This window comes from Sus scrofa, chromosome 12 (genome assembly GCF_000003025.6).
Source record: "Sus scrofa isolate TJ Tabasco breed Duroc chromosome 12, Sscrofa11.1, whole genome shotgun sequence".
Classification (NCBI taxonomy): Eukaryota; Metazoa; Chordata; class Mammalia; order Artiodactyla; family Suidae; genus Sus; species Sus scrofa.
Window position 1 is genome coordinate 38,753,026 of NC_010454.4, and position 12,687 is coordinate 38,765,712.

The following is a 12,687-nucleotide window of genomic DNA, read 5'->3' on the forward strand; positions in this document are numbered from 1 at the left end:
TCTGCTATCTATACCACAGCTCACGGCCACGCCAGAGCCTTAACCCACTGAGCAAGGCCAGGGATCGAACCTGCAACCTCATGGTTCCTAGTCAGATTAATTTCCGCTGCGCCATGATGGGAACTCCCCAGGCACTCTTGATTTGGCCTTTACTCTGAAGTCATTTTTTACTTTGAAAAAATCTTTTGCCAGCTACAAAGAAATGAGAAACAATTCTATTTTCAAACTAAACAAGTCTGAAAGAGTTCCTCAGCAAAAGCAACCAAAAGTGTTCAACAGACACTTTTAACATTTTAACTAAAAGGATCTCCTTAACTAGGTCTCTAAGTTCATTAGATATAGTCTCTACCTTCCAAGTTACTTCAGGTAATTAATTGTTCCATCATTACAGAAGAAGGGTTACCTTTTTTCCAGACTGTAATAAAAACTCTCTCACTCACTGTCTTCCCAGCCTGCACTAAAAGTTTGCTCACCATTATTCCAGCTTTCATTAACAGCCTTCTTACCATTTTTCCAGCCTCCATCTGTAAGCCAGTCTCAAAGCCAATGCCACACTTTTTTAATAAGGCAGTGTTACACCTTTAGGTATCAATTTCTGTGTCAATTATCCAATGATACCTACCAAAAATTTAGTGACACAGGACATTGACCATTTTATTTCATTTGCTCACAGTAATTTGAGCTGGACTCAGTTGGGCAGTTTTTCTGCTGATCTTGGATTGGAGCCACTCATGTAGTTAAGTCATCTGGCAACTTGACTTGGGTTGGATGGTCTAATACAGCCTCACTTATATGTCTCAAGGGTGGTGCAGAATGTCAGGTCTAGGAAGTCTCAGTTGGGACAACTCATCTTTGCTTCATGTGGCCTCTCTTCTTCCAGAAGGCTAGACTGGGCTCTTCACAAGGCAAGTCTGAGACTCATTCCAAGAAGGCAAAGACAGAAACTACAAGAGCACTTGCAGTTTAGGCTTTGGAACAAGTAAACCATTTCTGCCACATTCTATTGGTCAATATAAGTCACAGGCCAACCAAAATTTAAAGAGTGGGGAAGATTCTACTTCTTGATGGAAAGAAGGCAAAATTATACTATAAAAGGGTGTGTAAATAGAGGTGAGAGAGCTTATCATGGTCATCTTTGCAAATACTCTCTCACTTGCTCTTTTCTATATTTTTCATCCTTTTTATCTCTTCATGCTTCAGTCTGAATCTTCTTCAACCTATCTTCCAGTTGCTAATTCTCCCTTCAACTGCAATTAATATGCTATTAAATCCTCTATTGACTTAACTTTACTTTTTACATTTTCAGCTCTAGAATTTTCATTTGTTTCCTCTTTATAGTTTCTAGTTTTCTGCCAAAATTCTCAATCTTGTCTTTAATTTCCTTAAATGCATTAAGTATAGTTACTTTATTTATTTTTGGCAAAACTCACAGCATGTGGAAGCTCCCAGGCCAGGGACTGAACCCATGCTGCAGTTCTGACCTGCGCCACAGCTGCGGCAACTCCAGATCCTCAACCTGCGTGCCATAAGGGAACTTCAAAATACAGTTACTTTAAAGTTCTTGTCTAATGGATCCATTATCTAAATCCTCTGTGGGTCTGTTTCTACTGAATTTTATTTCTCTTGATTTTTAATCACATAATTTGATATGCCTGATTATTTTTAATTGGTTGCTTGATACTGAATTTGAAAAACTAACAGAAATAGTTTGAGGTTCTGGATGTTACCTTTCTCTAGAGAGAATTTATATTTGCTTCCTGCTGGTGGCTAGGGACACTAACAACCCTATAACAGAGAGCTGGAATCAAGGGGTGAGCATATTGAAGCTGAGATTTAGTCCCTTTGAGAGTTAGTTTATTTCTAATTCATTCTTACTCCTTCAAGATCCCAACATAAAATGTGAGAAGTTTCCAAGGGCACCCTCCTTAGCAAACCCTGAAGTCTGAGTTTTGTCCTTTCAGTCTTAAAAGACAGTCAAAAAATCTAATCAGATTTTCAACTGCTTCTTCTCAAAACAGGCACTATCTCTATGGAAAAAATGGCCTCAAACACCAGGCTCACTTCTTTGGGTTACATTCTTCGCCTGTATCTCGGCCCAAAAATTTTTCACTGCCTTGAAAGATCATTAATGCCTCAAGACAGATTTTTTTCTTTAAATTTGACCTATCTTTTCTAGTTTGTTCTCAATGGGAAGACTGATTTGAGTTATTTAGTTAATCATTTTTGGAACTTAGGAACTCTCACATAAAACTTCCTAATATTTGTGTTTTAGATTCTTCAACTATTTGATTCCAAGCAGTTTTGAAATACCTAAAGGAGTTAATACTTTAAAAAATTAACATGCTTCTTCCTGCTTCAAAGAACAAAGGCCTTTTCTTTAGACCACACAAGGCACTGAACTACTTATGAAAATAGAATTATTACAGAAGGAAAGTAAAGCAAATGACAAGCAATATTCAAATACTGACACCCAAAACAGGATAATGCAGCAAAGAAATACCTTTTATCATTTTCTTTCTTATTTTTTGCCTTTCAGGGCCAGGGAGCTTCCCAGGCTAGGGGTCTAAGAGGAGCTACAGCTAGAGCCACAGCCACAGCAACGCCAGATCTGAGTCACATCTGCAACCTACACCACAGCTCACGGCCACACTGGATTCTTAACCCACTGAGCGCAGCCAGGGATCAAACCTGCAACCTCATGGTTCCTAGTCGGATTCATTTCCGCTGCACCACAACAGGAACTCCCCTTTTATCACTTTCTTTGTCTAGTTTAGCAAATCATGGAAGACCCAACTCACAGAGTTTTCTCTTTAGCCCATGACAATGAAGCAAGAAGTCTGGTTCTGAATGGCTTTTTAAAAAAAAGGCAGGGGGGCATATAAAACATAGCTAGGCTAGGGGTATAAAGTAAAAGATGCTGGGAAAAATAAGAAAAAGCAGGCAGCTAGGTAAGTGAAAAGGCCTGAATTAGCAAAGTGTCCCAATTTTCATTTTTCGGATTCTTCTTTTTCTGTGTATTGGTAGAAGGAAAAAAGTGAATCAAGTATGTGAGGGTAACGTGAGGGCAGGAAAAAAAGAGACTCTTGTTTCCCAATTCTAAGATCCTGAAAAGAAATCATTTCTTTGCCCTCCACAACCAACTTGTAGTATGGCCACATCAACCTGGCTGCAATTTGGAGGGTTAGAGAGAGAAAGACATCCAAATGATAGCACGAGTTAAATCACATATCTCTGACTTACATGTTCAAATAAACAACCACTTGTACTCTACCTGTCTGAAGAGGTTAGGGAAGTCATCTGCATTGTTGACCTTTCTGATTCCCTTCCCTCCTCCTCCTTCTGAGGCCTTGATCATTACTGGATATCCAACTTCCTCTGCTGCCTTCAAGAAGAAAGAGAAAATCGGTATTAGTAGTGAAGGAGAAGACTGGCACTTTCTCCCCTTAGAAATGCTGTTATCTCAGGGTTCCCGTCGTGGCTCAGTGGTTAACAAATCTGACTAGGAACCATGAGGTTGCAGGTTTGATCCCTGGCCTCACTCAGTGTGTTAAGGATCTCATGTTGCCATGAGCTGTAGTGTAGGTAGCAGACGTGGCTCGGATCCCATGTTGCTGTGGCTCTGGCGTAGGCCGGCAGGTACAACTCCAATTAGACACCTAGCCTGGAACTTCCATATGCCGCAGGGGCGGCCCTAGAAAAGACAAAAAGACACACACACACACACACACACACACACACACACACACGCTGTTATCTGGTACATCTATATACAGTAGAACAAAAAAATCTTGACGGTATCTTATTAGGTGGGAAAAAAAAGGAACAATAATATTTATTGTATTGGGTTGAACCAAAAGAAACTGTACTTTTCGCAGGTAAAAAAAAATGGCTTCATCCTGGCAACTTTGTATGGTTCAGTCTAAGATATTCCCATATATGTCAAAAACAAAATAAAACTTATGTTTTTGATAGTATATATGCATTTGTACACCCACATATGTAAATACAAAAAAAAGTCTAGGATATCCACCAGCAGTGATTATAAAAGGAAGATGAGTGGATATAAACTTTCACTTCTTTACTGTATATACTTCTGTATTTTTAGAATTTCTCATACTATGCAGGTATTTGTGTATTACTCATGATTTTTATTAAAAAAGACAAAAAGACATAAGCAGTTCATTTAATACAAGCTGATGGTCTCAGCATAGCTTCCGACAATCCATAAGACTCAACAAATCAGGATTCTCATACAAATTTTTTTTCACTTGACTTTTTGTAAAAGATAAAAATAACAAAATATCGGAGTTCCCGTCGTGGCGCAGTGGTTAACGAATCCGACTAGGAACCATGAGGTTGCGGGTTCGGTCCCTGCCCTTGCTCAGTGGGTTAACGATCCAGCGTTGCCGTGAGCTGTGGTGTAGGTTGCAGACACGGCTTGGATCCAGTGTTGTTGTGGCTCTGGCGTAGGCCGGCAGCTATAGCTCCAATTCGACCCCTAGCCTGGGAACCTCCATATGCCGCGGGAGCGGCCCAATAAATAGCAAAAAGACAAAAATAAATAAATAAATAAATAAAATAAAATAAAATAAAATTCTTTAAAAAAAAAATAACAAAATATCAAAATATTAATAAAAGTTGTCAGTAAACTAATTTTCAACACATGTTCTAAATGAGCTTTTCATATTTACAGTATTTTATCATGAGCAGGTGATGATCCCAAAACTTTTTGAATATTTTATCACATATCCATTAAGTAAGGAGCTGTCTGAATCAGGATATACCTATTTATAAGAATACTATGAAATATTAAAAGGAATGAGATAACTTTTGCATGTAATGATATGGAAGATGTCCATATGCAGTTAAGGCAAAAAAGTAAAGTAGTGAAAAAGTAACCAAAAGTTTAAAATAACTGAGTCTCCTTTGTCAAAACATTTCATTCTCTTATAGTTCACATGATAACAATAACTAAAAAACATGTCACCAGAAAAAAGACCATTTTAAATTTTAATTTTTGTCAGTAGATTAGGCATGAAAATCTTTCACTCGGACTCCCATCTCTTCTAAAATCCTCTTAACCATTCACTTCTATGCTTATAAACAAAATTAGCTTGATGAACTCAATCACTGGGTGATAAATGACTGAAGAAACAGCCACAAATGCGGGAAAGACTTTTTTAAAAAATAGGTTAGCCTACATGATGTAAGAAAAAGGCAGGCTTTTTAAAAATACATAAAAGCTTGGAGTTCCAGCTATGGCACAGTGGGTTAAGAATCCAACCGCAGCAGTCTGTGTTGCTGCAGAGGCATAGGTTTGATCCCTAGCTGAGAGCAGTGGGTTAAAGTATCTGGAGCTGCTGCACCTGCATCACAGCTCACAGTTACGGCTCGGATTCAGTCCCTGGCCTAGGAACTTCCATACATCATGGGTGCACCCATAGAAAAAATAAATAAAAATTTAAAAATAAAAATAGGAGTTCCTGTTGCGGCACAGCGGAAACAAATCAGACTGGGAACGAGGTTGCAGGTTTGATTCCTGGCCGAGCTCAGTGGGTTAAGGATCTAAAGTTACTGTGGCTGTGGTGTAGGTCGGCAGCTATAGCTCCGACTGGATCCCTAGCTTGGGAACCTCGATATGCTGAGGGTACAGCCCTAAAATGACCAAAAAAAAAAAAAAAAAAAAAACCTAAAAAAATAAAAATATATAGAAGCTCTAGGCAACAGTTCATCCATTTAAAATAATTTACTTTTTTTCTTCTTGGCTGTGCACATGGCATGTGGAAGTTCCCAGGCCAGTGATAGAACCCAGAACATAGCAGCACCCCAAGCCACTGCCGTATCCTTGATCTGCTGCACCAAAGGAGAACCCCATTTAAAATATTTTATAAGAATTTTAATGCCAAGAGCAAGGTGTTTACCCATAATGTTAAGTAGAAAAAAAAAATAGGATTACTGAACAATATATATGGTAAAACCCTAACTTTATGATTATCATAATAATTATAATTATGGGAATCTATCAATAAGGATTATTAATATGTAAATCAAAAAAGGCTGGAAGAAAATATATGAATATGTTAACAGGATTTATCTCTGGATGGTGGATTTATGAGTGGTTTCACTGTCTCTTTTCCGACTTTCCAAATTTTCTACTAGAAATTTTACACATATAATTATAACCAGGAAAAAAAGGAATTTTAATCGGTAAGAAAAACAGCTACCAGAAAACTATGAAGGAAAAGAAAAATAATGTTGGAAAAAAGATCTCCTTTTGCTTGGGTTCCTGTTCTCGCATGGATGGACAACAATTAGTGTAATAGTTTCAGCCTCTGTCAGCTCCCTCCCTCCTTCCTCCCCAAGGGAAAAAAGAATAAATTTTGTGATTGGTCAATTTGGAAGGAGAAACTGAGCATGTACAGCACAGCCTTTTCCCCTCTGGGATCAGCCCACTGCACAGAACATACGCCCTTTGCCAGCTCTCAGCCACACACTAAACGGAATGGCAAAAGCTGTCACTGCAGAGGAAAGTCAGTGGTCATTCAGCACGACAGGTCACCAGTGAGTGAGCCTGCTTAACTCTGACATTCTGTTTACAAATCTGATTGTTGCTACATACCTAAGCCATTTTCACCATCTCCATTCATTTAAAAAAAAAAAAAAAAAAAGCTTACATTTGGTCTCTATTTGCCTGGCATTTTGGATCTGAATTCAAGGAGAGGAAAAGTGTTATTTGCCCCGAACCCCACTCCACGCACACATACTAACAGGTGGTGAAGAAAAGAATCAGTACCTCCTTAAAGCTCTGATTTAAGCATCTAAGAAAGGTTCTGTCCAGGTGAGCCTATTGCTTCAAAAAACAAATCTAAATTATTTTTGTTCAACATAGGTCACTTTCTCATTCTATAAACTCCACTTCCTGGTCTTACAACCCTAACACCATTATGGAGATATATATATATATATATATATCATGAACCAGGCTCCAAATCTCTATGACTATAATTGGTCCGTTGAAAAAATGGCCCCTAGACTTAGTAACCTACCTTCAGCCCATCATCCACATCCTTCACATAACCTTTTTCATACAGGTCCTGGGGGACATTTAAGATACGTTTGGAAAAATCATTTTCATGCCAATCCACACGAAGACCTGCAAATAGATAACAGTGACTTAAAAGTAGCTTCAAGAACTTCAGTTCTCGTCAATTTTCTGCTTATACCTTCTTTAAGTGCTCTCATATTTATCCAAAATTGAGAGTAGATGGAAGAAAGAAGGATGCCGTATAACTCTGATCAGTCCTTGGAGTTAGCAGGATTTAGCTATAGCAAGACCTAGCCTCTTGGGTTATGATGCTGGAAAAAGCCAAAAGACAGCTAACAGGCAGCAACTTCAAAAAATGCAAGGGCATACAAAACAAAACAAACAAACAAACCAAAAAAAGCACATCAGACTTCTCATAGAAACTCTGCAGGCAAAATATCTTCGATTTGTGTGTTCAGGCCTGTTCCAGGGCCAGAGGTCTGAAATCATTCAATCTTTATGAGCCCTTGGAAATGGAAAGAGCGGTTTTATTGGCCTCAGCAGAGTCATGATTCCATACTCCCTGAATGTCCCCGTACTCAGCCACAAGGGGGGTGGTATTGCCTCTCCATTCAAACAAGAACAAATTTAACCTTTTATTTTAAACTGTTTGACCCAGGAGGTCTGGAGAGGATATTGCAATTCCCCTGGAGATTCAGAGTAACAAGAGTTCAGATCTATTCAGACTTAAGACAATGGTAGTTCCCATTTGGAAGAGGTTTTTAGTGTATGTCAGCTTGAGTACTAAAAAAAAAATGAAGTTCATTTTGTTATCAGCTATAAAGATTCACATGTCATTCTTTGAGAGATTTGTCAAGAATAAATTATTTTTTGAAAAAATTTATCCTTCTACATGGCTGGAAGAAAGGTTGGTTATTCACCTCATTTTCTGCATCAAGGGCAAATGGGAGGTTGAATGGTTAAACAGGCAAAACAAATCAGTAGCTTGTGGGCTCACATCAAGAAAACACTGGAACACGAACATCAGAGTAGGCGGGTTGTACGTTTTTCTTAGTGATCCCAATCACCTCTTGGGCAGGTTTAAAGGCCTATTTCACCTAAGAGGTTCATCTCTGAGGCAGATTTTAGCCTACCCAGAGTAGATCTGAATCCACCAAACCACATGAGTTTTCTACAACAGAGTTTCTCCAAATCAGGTCCCAGGATCATTAACATAACAATTTAGCACCTGGGTCTCAGGTACAAAATTTACATTCCTAAGACATGATAAAATCAGAGGTATATCAATTAAGCCAGGAGATACAAGACACCATAATCAACCTGGAGTCTATTTCTTTTTTCTTTCTGTCTTTTTGCCTTTTCTAGGGCCGCTTCCAAGGCACATGGAGGTTCCCAGGCTAGGGGTCGAATCGGAGCTGCAGCCGCTGGCCTACACCAGAGCCACAGCAACGCGGGATACGAACCACACCTGCGACCTACACCACAGCTCACGGCAACGCCGGATCCTTAACCCACTGAGCAAGGCCAGGTATCGAACGCACAACCTCATGGTTCCTAGTCAGATTCGTTAACCACTGAGCCATGACAGGAACTCCTGGAGTCTATTTCTTTTCAAATATCTTTAAACATTTTAAAGCAGGCTTGGAGTTCCCATCATGGCTTAGCAGTTAACGAACCCGAAACAGGTTCGATCCCTGGCCTTGCTCAGTGGGTTAAGGATCCGGCGTTGCCATGATCTGTGGTGTAGGTCACAGAAGTGGCTTAGAACCAGCATTGCTGTGGCTGTGGTGTAAGCTGGCAGCTACAGCTCCGATTGGACCCCTAGCCTGGGAACCTCCATATACCTTGGGTGAGGCCCTAAAAAGACAAATTAAGTAATTAATTTTAAAAAGCAGGCTTAAGTACCCAAGCCATAATCCCAAATATCCTACAGAGCTTTTCTATACTTTAACATATAAAACAAGAAAAGATTTCTTACCACTGCCACTCCATGGAAGAGTTGGGATACCTGCAGTTTGGGCCACTATTGATGATGCAATCTTATCCCCTAAAGCCCACATGGCCTGGCTTGGAGGACCTAAAAACAAAACAAGAAGAGAACCATGACTGTAACATTTTAGCCTCCTTTCTGTCACATACATTCTGTCTTCCACTGAATTATTTTTATATTTGCCTTGTCTCCCATACATCACATACCACAAACAACAGAAACTTAAAAGAAAAAACCTGGAGTTCCCATTGTGGCTCAAAAGGTTAAGAGCCCAACTAGTATCCATGAGGATTTGGGTTCAATCCCTGGGCTCACTCAGTGAGTTAAGGATCCAGCATTGCTGTGAGCTGTGGTGTGGGTCGCAGATGTGGCTCGGATCTGGTGTTGCTGTGGCTGTGGCTTGGATGGCAGCTGCAGTATCTGATTCAACCCCGAGCCTGGGAATTTCCATATGCTACAAGTGTGGCCCTAAAAAGCAAAAAAGAAAAAAAAAAAAAGAAACTTGGTTATAGGGACCATTAAGTTTTGACTCATCTGTGTAACCTTTGTAGAACCAAATGCAGTATATTTTTGCACACAGGGAGAATTCAATATATATAAATACATGCTGAATTAAATTCCTTACAAATCTAACTCTGATTTTATCATCTTTCGTGATCCAACTTTACCAGATTAACAAAGTCTTTTTTCTTTTCTTTTTTTTTTGTCTTTTTTGCCATTTCTTGGGCCGCTCCCGCAGCATATGGAAGTTCCCAGGCTAGGGGTCTAACCGGAGCTGTAGCTGCCAGCCCACGCCACAGCCACAGCAACGCGGGATCCGAGCCACATCTGTGACCTACACCACAGCTCATGGCAACGCCGCATCCTCAACCCACTGAGCAAGGCCAGGGATCGAACCCGCAACCTCATGGTTCCTAGTCGGATTTGTTAACCACTGCACCACAACGGGAACTCCCAGTCTTTTTTTTTTTTTTTTTTTTTTTTTTAACCAATATCCTGAAGTAAGGAGAATAAAATTTGGGGCTTTAAGACTGAAATATTTACACACTTCTTGGTCTTAGGGAAAACCCAAAAGGAAAACTTATCTTTCAGAGAGTTTTCAAAGCATAATAATCATTGTAGAAGGTCTCTGAGACAGAGATATAAACACTTTGAATCATATAACCACAATTATTCTCTCTGTCTAGGAGAGCAGAAAGGTCAGAAGAAGTAGCTCTCACTTATAGAAATACAAAATATATGCTTAAATGTGAAGGTACGGATTCATATTTAAAGGCACAGTGCCAGGTATCCTAAGTATTCAATTATCTTTTCTATATAAAAATAGGTCCTTTCTTCACATGTTTTCTTAAGGTGAATAGCAAAGTTTTTAAAGGCCACTGTTCTGGAAATCAGAGCCTCGTTCGTATCTGATAGAAAAGAACCCAGGGACGGAAAACACAATCAATATGCAGGGTATAAGAAATGATGGGGGGGTTAAAAAGTAAAAGCAATTGGAGTTCCCATCGTGGCTCAGCTGAAATGAATCTGACTAGTATCCATGAGGACACAGGTTTGATCCCTGGCCTCACTCAGTGGGTTAAGGCTACAGCTCCGATCTGACCCCTGGCCTGGGAACCTCCATGTGCCACAGGTGTGGCCCTTAAAAAAAAAAAAGAAAGAAAGAAAGAAAAAAAAAAATGAAGAAAGTTATTCTGAGAGTTGCTGTTTGATGAAAAATAAGAGCCTTGTGTACGTGAAAGAGAAGAGAAGCAGAATCTAGAAGGGAGTAAGGACCAAAATGACAGAGAGAAACACAAAGACAGCAACAGTACGTCAGAAAGTCTTACCCATGAAGGCGATGCCATTTTTCAAAAGAAGTTCTGGGAGCTTGGGATTCTCAGAAGCATGGCCCCAGCCAGCCCATACTGCCTACAAGGGAACAGATAATTCATTCTTAAAATTCATATTAAAGAGAGCACGATAAACTGGATTACTTTCTTTTTCTTCTTTTTTTTCTTTTTTTTTCGTTTGCTTTTTAGGGCCTTACCCGCAGCATATGGAGGTTCCCAGGCTAGGGGTCGAATCAGAGCTATGGCTGCTGACCTAGGCCACAGCTACAGCAACACCAGATCCGAGCCGCATCTGCAACCTACACCACAGCTCACGGCAACACCGGATCCTTAACCCACTGAGCAAGGCCAGGGATCGAACCTGCAACCTCATGGTTCCTAGTCAGATTCGTTTCCACTGTACCACAATGGGAACTCCATGTATTACTTTCGACCAAGACCTGCCCTACTCCAAGAGGTACAATGGCTCCAAAGCAGCCTAATCCTTAATCAGCTTCTATAGCGGATTTTGGCAAACTTGTCGCAGAATAACAATCAGCAGTGCATTGTGGGAAAACCTTCTAAGAGGTCACAAACAAGTTGAAATCCATATCGAGATCCAGCTAGTATTCTTGCTCTTTAGGAAACTCAAGTCATGTAGTCTTTCAACTAGACTCTATAGAGCCTACTGTAGAAACATTGCTTTTCTTTCACAGATGGAATTACTTCAGCCATACAACTCCACTTTTATAGCTAGTGGTTCTTCTGCCATACACATCTCGAGTTGTCTCTCTTTGGGCCTTAAGACACTTACCCTAAACTTCCTAACACACTGTGATAGGGAAGAAACAACCTCCTCTACATCACCATGCTCTGGACTAAGTATTCCATTGGAAATAGACAACTTTTACTTGGTGGGAGGTTTGAAGGTGAAATGGATAGAATAAATCATCTCTCAAAGATTCTTAGGAATCTCCAGTTTGGATATATGTTCACTTTATGTTGACTCATTCCATTCTTTCCATCTTTCCTTTCCCTGTCTGTGATATCCCATATAAAGGCTTTTATCAGTGTTCAACAAAGATGTTTTATATAAAATTAAAAGTTCTTCACTGGCTACGCCCTTGTGTGTAAGATGGGTGGATTTGGTTTTCAAGGAGATGCTCATTTCTTACTTGCACTGGGATCCTTTTAGCAATATCAAGAATTAATTCCACATTTGCATAGTTGTTGTTGTTTGGTCCTCCTGGCACTGGCACATAGTGATCTGCCATCTTAATGTATTCTGAAAACACAAGCAAATTAACAGAGAACACATGCTTTATTTTCTGAAATGTAACAGCAGAGCAAAACTATATAAAGGACAGGTACCATCACAGGTGACCACAGTACAAACTGCATTCATGGGATAATTTCCAGAACCATTTAGTTGGAAACCCTTTGTTAAGTGACAGGCACTAAAATGTGGTAATCTTGGAGTTCCCTGGTGGCTCAGTGGCTTAAGGATCCAGCGTTGTCACTGTTGTGGCTCTGATTACAGCTGTGGTGGGTTAGATCCCTGACCTCGGAACTCGGGCACGTCCAAAAAAAAATTTTTTTAAATGTGGTAATATCATAGTTAGGAAGCTCTTATACTAAAACAGCAGTTCTCATACATTTCACTGTGTCATCTTTCAGAAGGGTCTTCAGGATCCCCACATCAAGGATGATGTGTCTGTCACTTACAGGCTCAGGTACAATGATTCGGAGAAAAAGTTCTATGACACCTTTTGTCTTTGACTGGCACTATATTCTAAGAAAGCCCTCTTCCTGGTATAAAGCCGGGACACAGTGAGGAAAGA

The 12,687-nt window shown here is 39.9% G+C and overlaps 1 protein-coding gene across 12 annotated transcripts in view; it reads right to left on the reverse strand.

The window, feature by feature from the left end:
- The window catches only part of ACACA (acetyl-CoA carboxylase alpha), a 294,152-nt gene that overhangs the window by 172,110 nt on the left and 109,355 nt on the right, over window positions 1-12,687 (reverse strand). For all 12 annotated transcript variants that reach the window (XM_021066228.1, XM_021066229.1, XM_021066236.1 and 9 more), the window contains 5 exon segments: window positions 12,022-12,131; window positions 10,865-10,946; window positions 9,024-9,122; window positions 7,047-7,153; window positions 3,272-3,382 (listed from right to left, as the gene is read on the reverse strand). In XM_021066228.1, coding sequence (XP_020921887.1) covers window positions 3,272-3,382; window positions 7,047-7,153; window positions 9,024-9,122; window positions 10,865-10,946; window positions 12,022-12,131 — 509 coding nt within the window.